The 21,233-nt window shown below is 47.3% G+C and overlaps 1 protein-coding gene across 1 annotated transcript in view; it reads right to left on the bottom strand.

Annotated features, from left to right (window-relative positions):
* MAN1C1 (mannosidase alpha class 1C member 1) overlaps nt 1-21,233 on the bottom strand; it is a 42,872-nt gene that overhangs the window by 3,524 nt on the left and 18,115 nt on the right. The window contains exons 3-9 of the mRNA XM_042885008.1: nt 13,644-13,759; nt 11,985-12,065; nt 9,822-9,916; nt 6,343-6,466; nt 4,430-4,523; nt 1,963-2,078; nt 1,592-1,811 (exon numbers count right to left, since the gene is read on the bottom strand). Coding sequence (XP_042740942.1) covers nt 1,592-1,811; nt 1,963-2,078; nt 4,430-4,523; nt 6,343-6,466; nt 9,822-9,916; nt 11,985-12,065; nt 13,644-13,759 — 846 coding nt within the window. The remainder of the gene's footprint in view (nt 1-1,591; nt 1,812-1,962; nt 2,079-4,429; nt 4,524-6,342; nt 6,467-9,821; nt 9,917-11,984; nt 12,066-13,643; nt 13,760-21,233) is intronic.

Here is a 21,233-nt window from a genome sequence, read left to right as displayed (position 1 = left end):
CTGCTCCCAGACTGGAGAGCTGTTGTTTCACAGTCACCAGTAGAGCAGATTGAGACACTGCAACTGCACTGGTGCATGGAAAATATAAGGGGAAGCACCTGGGACCTGCAACCACTTCCTCTACCTTTCTTTCTTGTCTACTGACAGCCTTAGAAAAAGGACATCATGTGGATAGGGAAAGCTTAATCCATTTCACCGATATTTCATGAATAAAACATTGCAAGTACCTTGATTTTTTTCGAGTGCCCCTTATGCAAAGCTCTCAATCTCTCACAAACATCATCTACTATTCAAATCATGCCTTCAAGACCTACTTATATCATCATGCCACATCAGGCTTCTCTTGCTGCACCTATACACTTACCACATGGCTGTGTTTCAGGCAGTCATTTCATTTTTATACACACTTTGCACACTTTCTCTGGGCCCTCCTATCTACATGGGGATCTAATGGTGTCTGCTAGTTGTGCTATTTGCTGAGAGCACAGACACTCTGCACACAATGAGCCTGCAGAGATGACAGCACTGTAATCAGTGTGGGCAGGCCTGCCATTGTCCTTTTTATGCTGATGGATACTGTTAAAAGGTGAAAACTGGCTCCAGGCACTCACAGCCAGAGGATTTTTAGTTCGGGTGATTTGCTTTATTTCTCTAAGTGCTGGGGGGGAAAAAAAAAGACCACTAAAAAAAACAACCACCTGCTTTATTTGCAAATATAATTTCAGGTTAACCTAAAGCTTGTTAGGTAAGCGTGCCAGACCACAACTGCCAATACAGTCGTGCTGATTTGGTGAAACAATCTTTGCAAACAGCGCAGACAGGATGTGTTTGACAAGGTCTTGGAAAGGTGACTGCTGCTTTTCTGCCTGCAGGCTCAGAAGAGCTACAGAGATGCTTTCAAAGAAAGGAGTAGAGTCCAAAGCAAGCTTATCTTGCTGAAAGCCCTGTGGGCAGAAAATTTACCCAGTCTCTCATTCATTGCCAGTCACTGCTCTCCCAAAGCACTGACTGATAAGCACACTGTGTAGGTGAAATACATTGTACTGGACTTGTGAAAATGAAAGACTTAACCAGTCTCTCCTTAAACAGCAGGGAAGGGATAAGTAATTTCATTTTTCCAGTTCCTATCAGCAGCTGCAGGTCTCCTGCTGGTCTTCTCAGCTGCTCTGCTCCATATACTGGGACACCTTGCAGTTAATCACTGTTAATCTCCTATTTTTGTTTGCACAGAGATGTGAAAGGATAGACGTGAACTGTAGTCTTGCTGGGAGAAGGTTAGTTCTGGGACTGTTCTGGGACTGTTCTGGGACTGTTCTGGGACTGTTCTGGGAGGCAGGCCTACAATTCAGCTCTGGCTTCATCTCCCAGCTCTGCCACAAGGGCACACATCTGTCTCTCCCTCTGTTCCAGCTGTCTGCTATGCAACATACAGTTTTCTCTTCTAGATAAAAAAAAAGTGAAAATGAGAAGGAGGGAGGAAGATGTTGCTGATGCACCAAACTCTGCTGCAACCCTCTGCCACATGAAAACGGGGTCTCTCAAGCTGCAGACTCTTCCTTGCTAATGGTTTTCAGGCAGCCCACAGGTTTACCTGAGCGTGCGTAAGACTCATGACATGTGTTTGTAATTTCTGCAGCAAGATCCATGTAGTGTTGCTTCCTCTCTTCTCCACCATGCTCAGCTCCCAGTGCTATCATGCCCCCAGAGAAGCAAGCCAGGTGGCCCATTTTGTGGTCCAAGATGCCGCCCCTCCATTCGGCGATGTAGGTCAATCCTCCCGCAGATTTTTTGACCAAATGCTTTTCTATTGCCTAAGGAGATGAAAAGCAAGACCGTAGGAGACTCAGTGGATCGGGTGAGGAGTGAATATCAGATGAACCCAAAGACACACAACACTCAGCAGAAGCAATCTGATGGACGACGTCCCCCACCAAAGACACAGCGCTCCAACCTGCTCCTTACCTCCAGTGCATCATCATACATCTTTTTTGCTTCAGAGTCCTTCTTGTCTGACATCAGCCACGATTTGATGAGATACTCATAAAAGCTGTCTCCAAGCCCTCCAATAGAGACATGGTCTGCGGTGGGAAAGCCAAGAAAGAGCTCGGGTTCAGGACATGCAGTGTGTAGCTGTGCTAACAAGAGCAAATAACCACATCCTAGTTGCTGTCTTTTTCTTTCCTCCTTTCCAGTTTTCTCAGAAGAGTTTGGACATCACTTCTTAAGAAAGGAAGAAAGGTGGGAAGTGCAATCGAAAGAAAACCATTCCTTGCCTTTATAAAACATTTTACCAGTTCACCGAAGCCATTCGGATGCCATATTTTCCAAGTTATTGGTACTACAACTTGGAGATGCTTCTCATTTATGAAGCAATCATCATAAATCCCTGTCCCATAAACAAAATGCAATGGCAGGTACTGACAGACCTCTACCTACACAAAGCTGCCAGGTGCCGACTGCCTGCCTCAGGAAAAGGAGAGCACATGTTACATCAGCTATAGATGCCAGAAACGGGCTGCTGCAGGGACCTCCAGGTTCTGCCATTGGTATTCCTGTCTCATAGCTGGATGGGAAAGGCTGCTGGAGCGTTAAAACGATAGTGTCAGGTGTAAGGATGTGCACAGGGTATTTTTCTTCTGGAAAACTCCAATTTTCAAGGCTACCTTGTTAGATGCTTTGACCTCGGCCGAGAGGACGCTAACAAACTGCACACTGACACAGGAAGGACAGCTGCAGGTTTCTGCCTGGCAGGGAACTGCTGGATTTATATCTTTAAACCACACCACAGAGGAAAAAGCAACAGCAATTCTCTGAAGTAGCCAAGAACTCCCCTTCTTAGAAGAACAAGAGAAATTGCCCCCCATGGACTGAACAGTCCCTGTTAATTAACTGTGTCTACCTCTGTGCCTGCACGCTTCCTCATTTTAAATGTAAGCAGGTGCAGCAGAGTTTTGGAATTAGCTGCTCAGATTTTGATTTCTCCTTTTATTGTACATATCTGATGCCCCCAGGCTTGTTCTAACTGCTAAGTCCTGCCACTAGGAGAGATCAACAGCCACGCGTTTTCCTGACCTTAAAAGCAAACACAGTATGTCCAACGATCCATGGAATAATCCATAGCACAACAGTGAGATCAGGCACATGGATCCAGGAGGAAAAAAAAGAAACAAAAGAGGACAGAGTATTTACAAACAACGGCTGCACGGTGCGTCTCCAAAGAGATCTCTGTGATCTTAAGTGTGTCGCTATAAAACCACCAAAGCAGGAGCTCTGGTACATAATTACTTTCCATATGGCAGCAGCTCTGCCAGCATTTCCCTCTGAGGCACTGTGCACAAACAAATCCTTCCTTCCAGCAGGGGACTGCGCCCTGATATCCTGAAGGTAACAACTGCAGGTACAGCACTGCCTCTTCATGTAGGATTGCTGCTCAGCCAGGTCAAAGATTCGCCTCTTAAGAAAATCACTGCAATTCCAAGAAAAACATCTTCCTGCAAAGAGCTTTAATGATGAGAGAAAATGAGAGTCTGGCACCTACAGGGAACATCTCTGTGGCAGACAGCAGCTGCCTCCCCACTTTGGCCCTAATCTATCTTGCATCAGCAACGTTGTAGATGCAGAAGAGGCTGATTAGCCTTTTCTCTCACTGGAATATGAATTCAGACCACAAATGTCACATTATGAGCAACAGCCACAGCAGTCTGTGCTGTAAGTTGCCCCCATGACGTGAAAGCCTAAGAGAATGAACACCCATGCTCATTTTGTGCAAGTTTCCATCCCCAGAAAGAAATAATCAGAGGCTACTTCTAATAAGCTCTGAGCACCAGCAGGCAATGGGCCCATCTGTATGACAGTAAGGAACAGGAGTTCAGAGTTCAGCCAAATTCGCAGACAGAAATAGAGTTAGTGGTAGAAAAGATGAATCCTGAGTATCAAGCTGAGTATTTTAGACATCTGAATTAAAAGCACAGCTCTTCAGTTTCCCAAGGATTCAATCATGATGAGTTATGGCAACAGCAGATCGAAGAGGCAGGCACTCCTCCTCTCAGCACCAACGAATAGCAGGCATTAGGGCTGCTTCTGGGGAGGTGTCACATCAGCTGTTGGGAATAGCACAAAGGAAGCAGCACTGCAGGGGCGAAGTAGAAGACTGGAAATTGGTTTTTCAGGTGCAACATCTCACAGCAGCTCTGCAGAGATGAATGTGGAGGGAAAGCTGAACTGCTTTGGAATGAGTGGGAAGATCAATCCTTGGGACAAACACAGAAGCCTATTTTCTTTCTTCACAGACAGATCTGGTTGAACAGACGGCTGCACTCACTCAAGATACTTTGCTGGGACACTGCTCAGCCAATCTCTGACCCTGACCATCGCTTCCTAAAACAGAAGCACAGACCAAAATGCACCATGAGCACAAACTGATACCTACGCTGCACCCAGTTCCCCGTCACTGGGCTGAGAAAGTTGGGATAAAGGCCCTGTGGTTTCTCCACTCTTTTCAGGACTTTACGGATGTTGAGCACCTAGGAGAGATCAGAGACAGGAACCGTGTTACTTCTCTGCTGGAAAGAAACACTGTCAGTAGTTCTCACCATCGCTGAGAGTTCTGCCACTCACCAGTGTCACCCTTGGCTGAGCACAGCCCACAGCACTGCAAACCATGCAAGCAGAACCTCATGATGTGGTTCTGCAGTGAGAGACCTTCCTGCTGCACTCCTCAGTGCTGTCCAGTTCTGTGGGATTCTAACAGTGGTCCTACAAACCCTGCAAGGCCCCAGTTCTGCAACCATCAGAAGCAGTTTCCCAGCACTGGGTCAGAAAGAATCCCAAAGGAAATGGATGGGAGGTGGAAGGTGATTTCATTTTTCAAGACAGAAATGGACGGGAGCAGCAGGGATGAGTGACTCACACATACTTACATTCACCATGTGGTCACTCCATGAGATGAGCTGATGCCTTCAGTTTCAACAACCAACAGCCCCTTTTACATGCTCGAGAAGTTTTACACTCCAAAGCCTCTCTTGGCTTCACCCCAATTAAATCCAACAAGCCTTTCCCATAAGGGACATCATTAAATGAGAAGCAGCATAAATATTCTACTAAAGCCCACAGAGCAGCTAATATGCTCTATAAACCTTTTATAAAATCAGACAATCTGTGCGTAAAAGCTGGCTACAGACTGCAGTTGATGCTTCCAACCAAGTCGTCAGGCTGCATAATATTTACTGAATTTTTGTAGCACGGTGTTTGAATAAAGACACAGATGGATTTCATTCCTGCTAAAATCACACAAGTCTCAAGCTGCAAATTAATGAGTTGATCTGTTTCTCTGAAGTCATTTCCCACAGGATGAGCTGTTTGAGCCCCTATCATCCTACGTTTTCTCTCTCAGAGGGTATAAAGATGAATGGCTCACAATCTCTGTAGCACACAGCAGACATGGGCAGCTCAGGGGAGTCCAATAGAAAAGTTCTGTCCTTACAACTCCACGGGTGTAAGAGACAAAGAGGAAAACATGTTACACTGGGGACAGTGGCTTGGTTTGGCTCACAGAATCACAGAATCATCCGGGTTGGAAGGGACCCCAAGGATCATGTAGTTCCAACCCCCCTGCCTGGCAGGGCCACCAAACATCCACATTCAGATCAGGTTGCCCAGGACCCCGTCCAACCTGGCCTTAAACACGTCCAAGGACGGGGCATCCACAACCTCCCTGGGCAGCCCGTTCCAGGGCCTAACCACTCTCCTTGTAAAGAACTTCCCCCTAACATCCAACCGAAATCTTCCCTCCTTCAACTTAAAACCATTTCCCCTAGTCCTGCTGTTGTCAGCCCTTTTGAAGAGTTTACTCCCCTCCTGGGTGAGCCCTCCTGGGCTCAAAATACCACAGTTTGAACCTGGAATACAGATGCAATTCTGGCTGTCAGTGTCACATCTTCTTGCACTCATGTTTTCAGTGCTCACTTCTCCCTTCCTGCCTTACAGGTAATGGAAAGAGGCAGATGAAGGGGCCAGCAGCAAATGTAAATGCTCAGAGGAAACATTGAGGTTAATGCCTTACAGAGCCAATTGGTGCAATGGACCCACGAGAAGAGCTCTTAGTGGCCCTTTTAGGGAGCTGGTGCATAGGATGCTCTGAGTCTTGTGACCTTTGCACCCTGCAGGATAGAAGTTTCCAAACTCACGTCCCACTCTGGAAGGTTTCTGCTCTGCAAGCTGTATTGGTGTTGGGAAGAGGGGAGAGCTGCCATGCTCCCTGCTGCAGGCAAACCAAAGTGCTGCTCTACTCCAACCCTGCCCCACAAGGATGAAGTTTCCAACGATGGGGCTGGGAGTACTTGCCTTTTCTGCAAACACTGGGTTGCCAGAGAGCTCGGTGAGGTGCAGGAATTCTAAGTGCAAGGTACCAAATTCTGCTAAGATGCTGCTTCCGGCAGATGCCCAACCCCAACTCCAACTCATGCCGCTGCAAGGAGAGAAAAGGAAGCCTTCAGTGCCAGGAAAACACAGTCAAAGCCTGAGGTCACCCCGCTGCCCCAGTGCAAACCACACCTTTCCTTCTTGTACTCCACTGCCCCAGACTGCAGCTCTGCAGCTCTCTGAAAGCTGCACAGACCCTGAAGGTGACCTCACGGCCCATGGGTCAAAATAGCCTCTGCAGGTTCTTGCTGAGGGAAGTGTGGCTGAGCTACCTCAGAAGCAGCATGGCTTTTATTTTCACTGCTCTCTGCAAGAACTGCTTGTGGTTGGTACAGATGAGGCAGCACATTTCCAGTGTTTCTGGGGGAGAGCAGCAGATAGCATCTAAAAGCCAGGCTATGAAAACAGAAGTGCTTATGTTGTTTATGAGAGGCTAAAACCAACAATCTTTCTGAGGCAAAAAAGGTTTCTCCTCCATGTCATGTAAAGAAATCCATGCCAGGTCCAGAGCAGTTTGTTTCACCTCCAGGCAAAAAAAGCTATTAGATAAGCAATATGCTCCCAGCCTCAGGCAGCTCAGTCACTCACTGCCACCCATCAGGCTTCCCTCCAGAGGGTCAGGATGCTCTATGACCAATTTTTGCTTTGAAGACATCACAGCTAAAATGGGTACCCCAATAACATCAGGTATTAATGGATGAATGCATTTATGGATGGGCTGAAAGGCTCAGAGTTCTGCCCAGAGTAACACTGGTGTGAGGGACATGTTGGAAACATCTGCTGAACCTGGCAGTGCTGTCCCTAGGATGAGTGTACTAATGAGTGTACTAATTGATCCCTAATTGCTCGGTGTTCTCTTTCATATCACCAATTTCTGCACTGAAGGCAGACTGTAACAAATATGACCTCACGAGCAAACTGCTTCCTGAGCTAGTTTAGATGAGAGTTCAGAAGCAGCTGAATGAGGCTGTGTTAATTGCAACAGCAGCTCTCTGGGATCACAGTGGCTGACAACCCTCCCCTGGGAACTTCCACCCAAAAAAATGCAGCAAGCCACTGCCTGCAGGGACCCTGCTGCCAAGAATCCAAGCTCTGGGTGACAAATCACAGTAAAACTCAGGGAGAAGTGGTCTGGAGGAAGCAGAGTATGTCTGCTATTTGCCCTGGGGTTAAAGAACAGCCTGAAAATGACCCCGTGCACGAAAACATTTTTTCAGCATTAGACTAGACAAACTGGATCTTCATACATGCCCTGTTTTACAGCATCTCAGAAGAAACCACCTTTTCAAGGATCCTCATCTGCAAGACAAAGGAAGGTGCTTCTTCAGCCCCTTTTCCTTAAACACTGCCCAGTGCAGCAACACCAAAAGCGACTGTACCATCTTCCCTCAATTCAAAGCAGCAAAATGGTGCCAGGCCAAAAGAGAGACCAGGAGAGGAGGGAGATGAGGAAGGATTTGGGAACGCAGAGAGCTTAGGGAAGCTGTGAAGAAGAGGAGCCAGGGAGCTGGAACAGGAGAGAAATCAAAGCATAACACACAGTGCAGAACAGCAGCTTTTAGAAGATGATGTACTCCAGGATCTGGCAGACAACGTGGCAATCATGCCAGGATGGAAACCAATATCCTCTATGGGATACGATACTGAAGCCTGTGTGAAAACACATGGCCATAGGGAAACCCAGCACTGGGGAGGGGACAAGAGGAAAATGCCCTGTGAGGTGTAGGAACGGAGAAAGGAGCTCGCTATAGGAAGAGGGGATGGAGATATCTCTCTATTTGGGTCCTCAAAAACTGACTTAAAGCCAACTTTTGTTTGTTTCACATTTCTGAACACCGTTCCTACCCACCTATGAAAGCTACCACCAACAAAAGCCTACACATGCCACAAGACCTGTGCTTTCGAGCTGATGAGATCTCTGCAATTAGGATCTGCTTGGAGATGTTGAACTGGTGAGGCAATCCCTTCTTGCCAAGCTCTTCTGGGCTCTGGCTTGGCCCTGGCACTCGGGTTCTCACAGCATCACTTCTTTGCTCAGTTTCCATTTCCCCACGCTATCTCAAACCGAATAACTCCCTCATGGCCTCTGGCTGTTCATCACGTTCCAGCACTAGTAAGACAACAGATTTAGCTCACGTCATCCTTACTGCTAAATCACTTGTCACTCCAAGCCCTCACAGCAGATTCGTAGCCCTGATGCCAGAGCTCATGCCAGTAACGTGGCGGATTGCAGGCTCAGTTTCATTCTTATTTTCTTTGCACTTAGAAAAGGTCATCAGCAAAACATTTGGGGAATGTCTAGCCAGACACAGATGGTTTCAATTGTCTTCACAAAGGGCACGGGAGGATTTGGCATTTCTGTGAAAGGTTAGTCTATGTCGAGTCCTTATCAGTTACAGAAGAAGCAAAATGTCTCCTCTGTAAAAAGAGACCAAGTCCTGGTGGCAGTGGATTGAATTTTCAGTAGAACGACATGCAGATGGAACAACCAAAGGGTGACAGTGGGATTTAAGCAATGGATCACCACGAGCCAAACATCTGACAGTCTTGCACTTCACAGATGGGAGCCAAACAGGAGATCTGGGCTGAGAGATGAGTAACGATTTTCATGGCTGCTGTTCTGAGTTTTGCAAGAGGGGAGGATGAAAGGTTTTGTTAACCCACATTTCCTGCTGTCTGTGCCTCAGCTGGCATGCAGCTTTTAGCCAGGGGAATTTGTCAGTAGGCATCAAGAACCAATGAGCCCTTATTGGCAGGGAACAATGTCTGCTGGTGGGAATCAGAGACTGGGAGTCTAGCCTGCAAGTTTGCCTCTCTTTTCCAAGCGTCCTTCAACAAGCCATTTAACCCAGTTCTCCTAAAGCTCCCCTCCAGCAGGAGGCCACCACCTACCTGAAATCAAATGCTGTGGCAAATCAAATGCTGTTGAAGGCTACACACCTGGCTGAGTGCTGCCAGCAGGGAGAGAAGCAGAGGATCAGTATCTCTGCCCTTTCTAGCAGCAAAAAAGTCAGTCAGTCCCATCCTGTTTCTTTCCAAATCTCTCCAAAAACTGAACCTGGATAAATTCATATGCATCTGATTGGGTACACTGCAAAACAGACTACAAATAACCTTTCAAAGAAAATGAGAATGAAGAAAATGCTACTGCAGCAGGGAGGCCTGCCAAGAATTAGAGGAAGAAACTGTGGATAGTCCAACATTAATAAAACACAGCTGGCTTTGAGTCACCTGCAGTCTCTGCCAAGGCACTTCTTGGTTCTGAGCTGGCAAAACAAATGACCTCGAAGAATCTGCACTAGAGGGGGGGCAGCTCTGAGAAGGTGCTGCTGCTCCTGCTTGGGTGCTGGTCTTTTACATTCAATAATAAAATGACATGCTGGTAAGGACACGTGTCTTGCCTGCCCAGATTTATGACGCCACGTGGGATACCAGTGGGAGTGTTAAAAGCTGGCAGAAGTTTCTCTCCGAGTTCCAGAGCTTTACTCTTGAACACCTGTTAAGAGAAAAAGAGAGGATCAGTGTCTGATGGACTGCTCACGAACACCAATCACCTTGGATTCTTTCAAGCCCACCTGTTCAAACTAACCATTATAAAAACCTAACAGCACTGTACACCACACAGCTCTACCACTTCACTCACAGATCCACTGCGTGACAGATTTGAACCAAAAGTGGATGGACTCAGCTGTCTACTGAAATATCCTCCAAAAAATCCGTTCTCGAGTCACCTGCCAAACCCTCAAGCTGTATGAGAGCACACAGAATGCCCCAAATACCCCAGCAACAAATTTCAGTGATCTGAACTGACCCAAAGGTTGTTCTTTTGGGACAAATCCCATGATTTTACTGGTGTGGAAGTGCACGCTGAATTAAAATCAAAATACATCTTTCTAGGGCGAAGCCCTGTCAGATTTACAACATGTTCGTCTACCTGCTGTTAACTCTAGACACAAAAAACATAATTTCCAAGGATCAATCTTTAGCTTGCAACTCAGTTCCATGAGGGATTCATAGTTCTATGGCTAAGCTGTTCCCTTCCCATTCATAATGCCTGAGTTTTTGAGCTTTCAAATCAAATTACAGCTTATGGTGCCTTGCAGCACGAAATCATCATACATAATTATTTTGGAACAAACTGCTGTAAGCACTAATCTTTGCTCCAGAGCTTAGTCCAGATCAAGAGAAGCTTGTAGGTGACTTAAGAGATAAAACAGAAGCCTTTTACCTCTACCCCCCTCCTGTATCAGCCCAAGCTGTCACAGTAATTCCAAGAAAGAAGGAATTTACTGCTCCAAAATTACAGCACTGAGGAAACCTGAGCTCTCCTGGGGGCTATCAGTCTACTGATATGCTTACAAGGAAGTAGGGATTTGATTCAGAAGTCAAAGCCAGAAGACAGGGACTTGCATTTTGCCAGGCTGAACCTGGTGAGTGTATGGCAGGTGCTGCCCTGGCTGCATTTCCAGAGGTCACTGCTGGAGTTCTACAGTTTAACGTGGTTTCTTTTTGCTGTTGACCTGAAGCCTGCTGAAGCTGTGACTGGGCATGGCCTTGAGTGAGGGCACGAGAGAGTCTGGGCACTTTGAGAGTCTGCCCAGGCAGAAATTACAGACAGAATTCATTCCTGGAAGTCATTTAAATGCAACCCAATTAACAGTGTGGCTGCAAGGATCAATGGTGCCACTTTGCAGTGATGAACCGTCCCATCCTACTAAAACACAGTCAGCATATGGCACAAGAGCTAAACTCTCATTTAATAGCCAGTCTTACAGCTCTTTCACTCACAAAACTCCCCCCATGGAGCAGAATTGTTGCTTCCTTAAGACTTCTGCAGCAAAGCAATGACCTCTTAATCTCCCTACAGCCAGATGTAAAATTCCAGTCTGGTTGTATTACAGAACAGATTACAGCACTAAGTCCTCACCTCTGTCAGGATTGAGAGAAAGAAGGGAAGTGGAAGTGAGAGCCTCCTGCTTTAACCAGCACTGCAGGAGGAAGGCAGCACCCACGAATGGCCGCTCCATCACAGCACAGTGTGGGCTCAGCCCCCAGCACCAGCACACTGCATGGAGCTGCACCACTGTCACAAGAGCTGGCAGAACATAGGAACCCTGCCTGGCAGCTTGACAGGCCCTCCTTCCCTGTGTCCCAAGGCACTTTATCTCACAAATAAATGCTGCAGACTGTTCAGACAAAGTTTGGAGCAATTGCCCCTGACCAGTTGCTTTCCTTTGGTTGGAGCAGGACTCGGAGTGATGTTTGATGTAATACTGCCCACTTTAGAATACAAAGGAACAGCAATAAACACAACATCACTGCAAGTGGCATTTCAGTGGGGAGCAACGTATCCAAACTGCTCACCAACAGGAAAAGCCTGTGCAAATGAGCCATTCAAAGCAATTACACGAGAATTAAATATGAGTGGCGTTTCAATATACACAAATCAACAGATTTAGCCTGCTGTTATGGTGAGATCATCTGGTGCTCAGAGAAAAGCTGCTGGAGAAACCTTTCAGTTCAGTCTTGCTAACAGTGTGATACACAGAGCTGCTGGCACAAACCTCTTCTCCAGTTAAGTAGTATGCAGCCAGCAGTCCTCCGATGTAGCGGATGTTCACCTCGAACAAGGATGCTTCTCCATTCTGAAAACACAAAACGATACACCTGACTGCCAAGGCCACACACAGAAATAGCAGCAGAAGTGAGCAGACTGCAGGCAGATCCCCAAGTCTCCCAGTGCTACTGCAGCACACCTTCCCATCTCAATGCACTTTGTTCGCTCTACAGCGATAGCAGGAGCCCAAGGGGAAGAGAAGCACCCAAACTGCCCATTCATCTCCTGCTAACAATATCTAAACCAGTTAAGGAGGATTTATTGCCCAGCCATTCAACTCTGTCTTGGATTACACTTTGCAAATCTCTACCAGAAGTGTGTTTTAAAGAACAAACTGCACAGCCACGTGGAAGAACGCTCTCTACTTTTTGGTGAAGACTGCATTGCATTCAATAGACTGAAGCACTTCCTGCACAAGGAAGGTTCTGTCATTCAAGGACTCAGCCCAGTTTGCAGGATCAGAAAGGCCCACAGTGTGCATGCAGTCTTGGGCATGCTTAGGGAGAGACAAACTGCACAACAGCCATCTGCACCAGAGACAGCAGACAGAGATGGATACAGTTCACTGAATCAATCACTCAAGAGCCACTCACCTGGAACAAGTGTTGCTCTACCCACCCAACCGACGATCAGCAAATGTCAGAAGGACTGCATTCAAAACAGAACACGGGCTCCCAGCTGGTCGGTCTGCATGATAAATGATTCCTACCCACATGCAAACGCGTAAAGCCGCAAAACGGAAAGATATTTTGCCAACACAGCACTTTCAGTGAGCAGGGCAAAGTGAAGGGACACCCAGCCCTGTGCACCAGGCTGTTCCCTCTGCAGGCTACAAACCAGAGCAAATGCTCCCTTGAGATGACACCTGAAATGGCAAGAGGCAGTGTAGGGCATCCAGTCTCCAACTGGGCCTTGGGAGTCCCTGCCTCACTCTTTGGGACTGTCAGAGCCACTTGCACAGAACAATTTTGAATTAACCTCTCTGCTCCTCTCTGCTGGGCTTTCTGACACCACCAATCAACCCTCAGCATTCATCCTTGTCTCTGCAGATCAGCCTATTCCACAGACTAAGATTAAAAGCTTTTATGAGATCCAGATGAATTATTTCCCAGTTGATTTTGTCCCTTGTTTATCGATTTAGTAACGCTGAGAGCATCCACCCAATTTATCAAATGCAGTCTTCCTTTTATGAACATGTGAGAATGCCAGTCGTGCCCACCCACACGATGAGGCAGCTGCATGCATTTTTCTCCGTGGCAGACAACGAAGCTGGCATTCAAACAGAAGAGCTGGAGCTGTGGTTTGATTTGAACACTCTCTGTATTCCACTGATGAGATTCCATCAGCTCTCCTGGGAATCACAGAATGGTTTGGGTTGGAAAGGACAGCAGTGATCGTCTATGTAGCTCGCTCCAAAAGTAGTGCCCCCTTCAAAGCTCCCCTCCTCAAACTGGGGTTGGACACGATGATCTCTGGAGGTCCCTTCCAACCCCTACAATTCTGTGATTCTGTGAAATGACTCTTAAAAAGGCTCTGCAATTAGAACTGGCCAAACACGCAGCGAGGCTTCTGTGATGCAGACGGGCACTCCCAGTAATTGACTCACCACATTCAAGTCAAAACTCTTCTCCACCCATGTTTTTGCTTCTTGGAATTCCTCCTCCAGTTCCATGATGTACAGAGTATCTAAGGCATCTACCACCGTAGCTCCTCGAAGACCTCCTGCAGTGCAAGCAGAACAGTGTGATGAAAGCGCTCCTTTTTTTGTCTCTACATGATTCTGCAGGAGCTGAGACAAGCAGGCCCTCCTAGTCCCAGCAATGGGGATCTCTGGATGGGACCCAGAGTGACCACAGCCTCGGCTGAGATCTTCTGGGAGGACCTGTGAGCTCTGCCACCCAAAAGATATTGCTCTGAGAAGTCAACTTTCAAAGGCCCGATCCTGTTCAGAAATAACCTCCAAAGAACAGCTCAAGATCCATACTCTAAACATCAGTCATGACTGCAATCCTTGGACTTGTTTCTCAGCTCGTCTCAGACAAAACGTTCAGGCAATTCCAATTCTAACCTTTGCTCAGCTGCAAACCCCAATACAGCCTCTTCCTAATTCAGTCCTAAGCACAGCCCTCTTCTGAGGAAAAAGAACCACGTTTGCACTGTGCAGGAGCACCAGGACAGGACTCTGATCATTGTATCCTGATGCAGTGTTCATTATCCAGGGCACAAAGTACTTTTCCACCACATCACAACCCAGGGTTTCCCATTAGCACAACACGCGAACCACAGCCTGAGCTGTGGGTGCCTCTGGGGATGACAGAGGACATGGAAGACAGCAGTTTGCTGTCTTTGAAGCTTTGCTATCATCCCGCAGTGCAGCAGGGCCATAGCATGGTGATGTTTTGATTTGGCTCCCATCAGCTCCTTTGTCTGCCTACCTGACTTTAAAACACCACCCCGCATTCTGCCAGCAATCCCAGCCTGCCCACACCAGGCTGGCACTTCTGCAACACCTTCAGTTCTACTTCAGCTGTAGTTTTGTTTGAGAAAAAAACCCAACTAAGGAACGGCTGCAGAGAAGAGAGGAAGGCAAAGGTGAGGCATGTCATAAATCTTCAGTATTTGGCTTTTCTCACTAAAAAGTGACAGTGTCTGATACACATCACACCCTCACCCAAAGAAGGGCTCAGACCCTCCCATCTCTTGCAGGGCTCATTTATGCTTTCAGCGCTCATATCCTGTGCAAAAGGCATCCTTGCCTTATTTTGTTGATGTTACAAGCCTGCAGTTTTGACACTTTTCAGCCAGTCAGCACATCATTGCTTTAATAAAAACCCAACCAAGACTTCACTGCTCAGCTACCGATTGCTGGATTTCGGACGCTGTCTGCATGAAAAAACAGGGACTGTGGAGAAGAGATGAAGGCAGTCTCTAGAAATCCATTTATTCCTACCAGGCTTGCAAAATGTTCATCTAACTGAAGCTATCTTCCAGCATGCAATAGATGGAATCAAATAGCCACTACATCAACTGATGGTTACGAAAAAAGTCAACTGAGCTGAGGTTTGTGTGGTGTGTTTTCCAAAAGCAGCAATGAGAGCATTGCTGCAGTCAGAGCTCTCTTTATCAACTGTAATGCTTCTTCAGTATTAATGATCATGTCTTCATATATATATATATATATATTTATACATCAAGGAGAGAAACAGCATGGACACAAGCAAAATGTTTCACAAAGAGAAGGAAGGGCAATAGTGCCGGAGGCACAGCCTGTTACTGCGACCATTCCAATAACACTAATTGGGTCTGTTTAATTTGATGATATTCCTTCCAGGTCTCTGCTTGGACTTTGTTCCATCAGATCACGACAGAGCTCATGGCACAGTGTCCAATGGCTGGGGCTGCACTCAGCTGTCCAAGGGCAGTGCTGCACACATCCAGGCACGGTTGTTAGATCACACACACAGCCATTGATAACGGCAGGGATATTTGCTTGCCGTGCTGATTACTTTGAGAGATGTTAAAAAAGAATCCCCTTTCACGTTCTATACAATGCAATGCAATGGATATAACCAAAGGGGAAGCGGGTTTGGAAGGAGGAGGAATCAAAACCCAGCATCACTTCTGACTTTTGCTGACACTCCCCTGCCCAGCAGCCGCTTCCATCCTCATTGCACTCCTGCTGAGAGGGTTCTGAAGCACAAACCCTCACATGCAAACCTCCCAAAGGTGCCCAGAAAAGGTAGCAGTGACATTTAACAAGACTCTGTGTCTGAGTTTCTGTCTGCCTCTATGAATCTCAGGTCCTGTGTGCCAATAAAATCCTCCCACCCTGCTGATCCTGATGCACAGCTGGCTCAGAGCAGAGCTACACCTTGCTTGGAAGAGGCAGGTCACGGCACAGCTGGTGGCCAACAGGACAGCATGTGCCCAGCAGACAAAGCTCTGGGATCCTCATGAGCCCCTCCATTGCCCCATGAGAGTGCATGGCCATCGTGAATGGGGAGGAGGAAGCTTTTGGTGAGGACCAAGGGAAAACTGGGAGCTCAGGCAGAACAAGGTGAGGCTTGCATGGAGATCACGGTATTTTTAACTGAAGGACTTTGCAGTATGGCAGCAAGCACCAGGGGCTCTGCCTGAAGCTCCATCTGTGGGAGATTGCAGCAGCTCATGGAAGCAACACAGACATTCATCTCTGCGGCCCCTCAGACTGAAGGAGGTCCCGTACCACTGCGTCCCAAGCTGCGAGCATTCGCTCTTTTATGCACGAGAAGAAAGGAGACAGCCATGTATGCAACAAGGCTGCTCTGTTCCCACTCCCACCCACCCAGGGCGATCACCATCCATCCCCTCACTTGTGAGCACTGCCACAGCAATCACGAACAAACGTTACATTAATTAACATAACGCCTGTGAAAGGTGCAGAATGGAGCGTGCTGCAGAGAGAAGGAGGCATTGTATGTCCCCCCTGGAGCCTCTGTGGGAACACACTGTGATGTCAGCCAAAGGAGCCAGACTGTTCAACTGACACTATCTCAGAGGGGCCTTTGAAACCACCCATAAAGCTCACAGCAGCTCCTCCCAGTTTGAGGTCCATCAGCTGAATAGAAGGCCTCAGGATCCCCTGCTCCCACTCTATCCCTGACTCCTTTCTGGTGTCTGCTAGCTCAGGTACCCATTAAAGCCACCAGCAGCAGGAGTCTGCAGGACAAAGCACGCTCCCAAAGGTTCACTGTGAGGTTCAACACACACTCAGCAGACCAGAAGGGCGATGCTTTGGAAGACACACATCAAATCTCAATAAACACGGTCCCCTGGCACATGCACAGGTTTCACCCACTTGCACATCTCACAGCCCTGCTCCTTTTTCAGGCTCCCAGCAAGCCCCTGTGGGGAGGAGAAAAGGAAACAACACCCTTCTCCATGTGTAGTTTAAAGGGAGGCCATGAGAGGCAGTCAGAGGTGGAGAACACCAGCCCACCACCTGCCAAGCATGCAAAGACCAATTACAACTTGAAAAGCACTGCAAAGCACCAAGCTGGGACTTACACCAACAGTGGGAACTTAACTGCTGTTGCATCTGTGAACCTCCTTACAGCTACCCATCATCAGCAAATCAAACCCACCAACTCCGGCACAAACAGACCAGTGAAACACACCCACAACAGAAACTTCACGTTTGATCATTAGCAGATTAATGAGGGTTTATATCTGACTTGGTGACGCTTTCAAAAACCACCAGTTCCACATGTGTAATCCAACGGAAGCGACCACATCCCACCTGTCTGTGCTTACCAACCATGGGACTGCTGCTGGTTGTGCTGGGATAGGTCCAAGTGCTGCTCTCACACCACAGGAGAGCTGCTCCATTACAAAGAGGGCAGGATTAAAGTTTTTAAGAGGCAAGACAACCCGCTGTACAGAAGGCAAAGAATCACCTCCTGTCAGCAAACCATACCCTTGGTTTTCCTCTCCTTCGGCCTCACTGCAAGCTATGCAGAACAGAACACAGTCACATCAGAGACAGCCACAAGTTTTTATACAGCTTCTTGCAGCCAAGGTGAAAACCTTCAGCTCAGAACAACCTCAGTCTCCACTTCGGCAGCCTACAGTGCAAGGTGAAGCACACAGCACTGCACAGATTTAACAGCAACTTTGTGACCAAGGAGCAGAGAGCAAAGGACAAAAGCCAGGGAAGAGGGTCAGAAGTGGATTCCGAAGAAAGAAAAATGACAAACAGACTGCAGAGCACTTGCAAAAGCATCCAGGATATTTTCAATGCGTTCCCTGAGCACCAGGAAACAAACAGCAGTTCTGACTGAGTTCAGAAAGTGGTTCACCTTCCCTGGCTGTGCTGCTGCTCCATCAGTTCCACCCACCAAAGTGCTGCCTGTAAGTGAGGCAAGCTTCAGCTTGCAGGTGTTGGACCCTGAGCCTCACACCATCTTGTCAGCTGCCATCCCAAAAAAGCCCCACTGCACACCTGTAAGTGGGAGCAGGGCCTGCGGCCTATGGCTGCTCTAACAAGGTGTCAGTGACTCACTGACAAGGGAAGAGAGGATCCTGAGGCAACAGAGTGACTCACCAGCAACAAAGCATGATTCATTCACCTCCATCCTTCCTCAAAGACTCTGTGTTAAGCAGAATGGACAACAGCAGGCCCAAGGAGAAGGGACAGTTGGTGCAGCAGCTAACATTTCAGGATCTCTCTCCAGAATTGCACAAAACATTCCTGCATGCTCTCCTCCCCAGGGGATTCCCAGCTCCAAAGAGCTCTCCTAGCTAATGGACACCGCTTTGCAGTTGCACATTCAGGGGGTCAGACAGCAGCCACTAGCCCAACCAAGTGGTGGTGTGGTCCAATGGGGCATACAGGAAAGCTGAGTAGGGGCTTCTTTTTCAGGGAACGTAAGGATGGAACAGAAGATAATGAATTAAAAGTAAAACCAGGTTGGATGGGGTCGTGGGCAGCCTGATCCAGTGGAAGGCGTCCCTGCCAGGGGCAGAGCAAAGCAGGTTAAGGTTTCTTCCAACCCAAACCATGCTACAGTCACACTACTGGTACGAACTGCCACAGAGACAGATGGAAGCCCCAGATAACCTCAGCATCACAGCCACCCAGGAGGCAGTGCCAATGCACCAAGACACTACAGCAAGCCAAGAAGCTGAAGAACATTGTCTCTAAAGTGCTGGAGACAGAGCCCAGGGGGCCCTGCCATGCCATGTGGCACATCATTCGTTATGAAACTTCTCAGCGAAGAAAAATCAGCTCCTTCATTTCCAACAAAGCCATTTACAATTATATATATCCATACAGGAATGCATTGTGCCAATGCTTGACATGAAAGGTACAAATCGCGAGGAAGCCATCGTACTTCACCCTGCATACAGCAGAGTTGTGTAAGGGCTACAGGACAGAGTGTCAAAAAGCTTTCTGCTAATTTTAATCACCGAGTTTGCAAGTGAAAGGCAAGAGAGAGAGGGGATGGAACTCAGATCAGTGCAACGCAGACCCAGATCGAAAACGAAAGGCCCCGACTCCCACTGTTCCCATGTCACATCACATTTGTCAGAACAAAAATTAGTGCTGAAATCTTGTTAGGAATAAAAATTACGATGCAGCTCTTACCAAGTATGACAAACCTGTTAACTATTCAGGCACAGAAGACTCCAGTCATTAGTGGCTATTTATTTCCACCTCTCGGAGAGTTGGCAACACAGGGCAAAACAAGAACGAAAAATACTGAGATCCCTTCTTCTCATCATGCTGGTGGTGAAGGCTTCAAAAGATTGAACCAGCTTTGATGAACATCAGTGCCTTGTTAAAACAGCAGTCTGACCAGCAGTGGTCTCTGAGCGCTCCTTTTCTTGTTCCCTTTGGTTCTTTTTGAACATTTCTACTGCTTGGAGACCAGACTCCACGTCTGACATCCATGTAGAGGTTTGTGGTGGCAGGGAGCTGTGGCCACACAGCATCACAAAGGATGGAAAAGACCTCTAAGATCCCCCAGTCCAACCATCCATTGACCACCACCATCCCCTCCCTAAACCACATCCCTCACTCAGTACAACATCTTGAGCACCTCCAGGGATGCTGACTCCCCACCACACAGCTTCTGGATTGTGGACAATGGCAGAATTTTGGGGGGAACCTTCATGCAGGCTTCTACACATCTCAAGGTGATCTCAGCAACAAGATCCACGGTGAACAGCTCCTTGAAAACGTGCTCTGCAGTGCACATTTACCAGTCCTCTCTGTGGGATGCTCTGGATGAGACAAAATGAATGGTTGGAAGCCTGGTCCTTCTGAGGTATTGATCTGTATTTAGGTCAGAGCTCCCTACCCACTCTGGACCACTCTCATTATCCACTGTTATTTTTTAACCTGTAAACCTGATAGCTGTAACACAGAGTAACTTTATTTTCTTTCAAGTGAACCAAATCTGAGCAACAAGGAAGCAGCAAAGAGAGAGAAAGGGGACATGAAATTAGTTCAAGAATTAGAAATGATCTGTTCCTTAGCAGCACAAGCTTAAAAATGAAAGGTTCTTCAGGCCTTCAGACAACCTCATCTTTCTTTGCTTTCCAAATAAGGCGCTGCATCTGGACTTCACAGAAAGGAGGAGAAGAAAATAAAGGTGTTTGGCATGAAAACAAATTGCTCATCACAGTAATGGTCCTTCAGGTAGTTACTACCTCCAGTGGAAGGAATGACATAGTAAGCATCTATTGCCAACTGATCATTAAGCATTTAATACCTGGCAGCACCCAGTTTAATATTTTTCCCCCGATTTCTCCAAGCACTTTTTGACACTTAGTGATCCTCCACCAACAGGTGACATCCCATCATCAGGCAACGCCAAATTCCCCAGTGCTCAAATCAAACTGTGTCTGCTTGTGAGTGCCACAGAGCAAGAAGTGGTTTGCCTGAGCCTCAGGAATATAATTCTCAATTCAGAAGAGCTACTGCAAATCCACTCTCTGTGTGTATTCAGTTTCCCATGGCACAGATTCTATTGCAGGCAGACTAAGTTGGCTACGCAGAGCTCAGTGGAAAATGGAAAGCAATACTTGCTCAAATGCTCCTTTGGGAAAAGAGGTTTTCTCCTTTGTTTTGGTTGTCGGTGAGCCGGCAGGGATTGCTGTGGGGAAAAAGAGGTAATTTGACAAGCAAGGAGAAATTCTGGGTAAAACAGTTCAAAGAGGTGAAAGGGAAGATGACAGCAGCAATACCAGTGGGCAAAACACTGTTGCTCTCTTCTCTTCTGGATGCTTGAAATTAATTTCAGGCTGATTAAAGGTAACCTGATTATGTGTTATTGATTGCTTTGTCATATATCTCCTTGAGGACATGCATCATTTACACGAGGGGCCCCAACAGGCCTATTAAAATAAGCACACACATTCTACCTGCAACTATTATCCATGAACTTTGAGAGATATAGGCAGCAGTTAATGAGCAGAGGCCGCTAATTGATGTTAGAATTCAAAGGTGAGACAATTATAATAAAGGAGAAGGTGCCCTTCTACCTTCCCATCACACAGCCCAGAAAGCATCTATGGCCAAAGCACTGTGACAGCACAAGAGGGAGATGGTCAGAGGTAAGTCAGGGCAGCACTTTCCCTCAGCAGATGAGACTCATCCTGGAGAGGCTCTGCAAAACAGACATTGCCTTTGTAGGCAAGGCTCTGAAATCTT

Source organism: Lagopus leucura, unplaced genomic scaffold (assembly GCF_019238085.1).
Source record: "Lagopus leucura isolate 7727_CA_CO unplaced genomic scaffold, USGS_WTPT01 Super-Scaffold_100048, whole genome shotgun sequence".
Classification (NCBI taxonomy): domain Eukaryota; kingdom Metazoa; phylum Chordata; class Aves; order Galliformes; family Phasianidae; genus Lagopus; species Lagopus leucura.
Note: the sequence above shows the minus strand (reverse complement) of the source record. Positions and strands in the feature narration are given on the sequence as shown.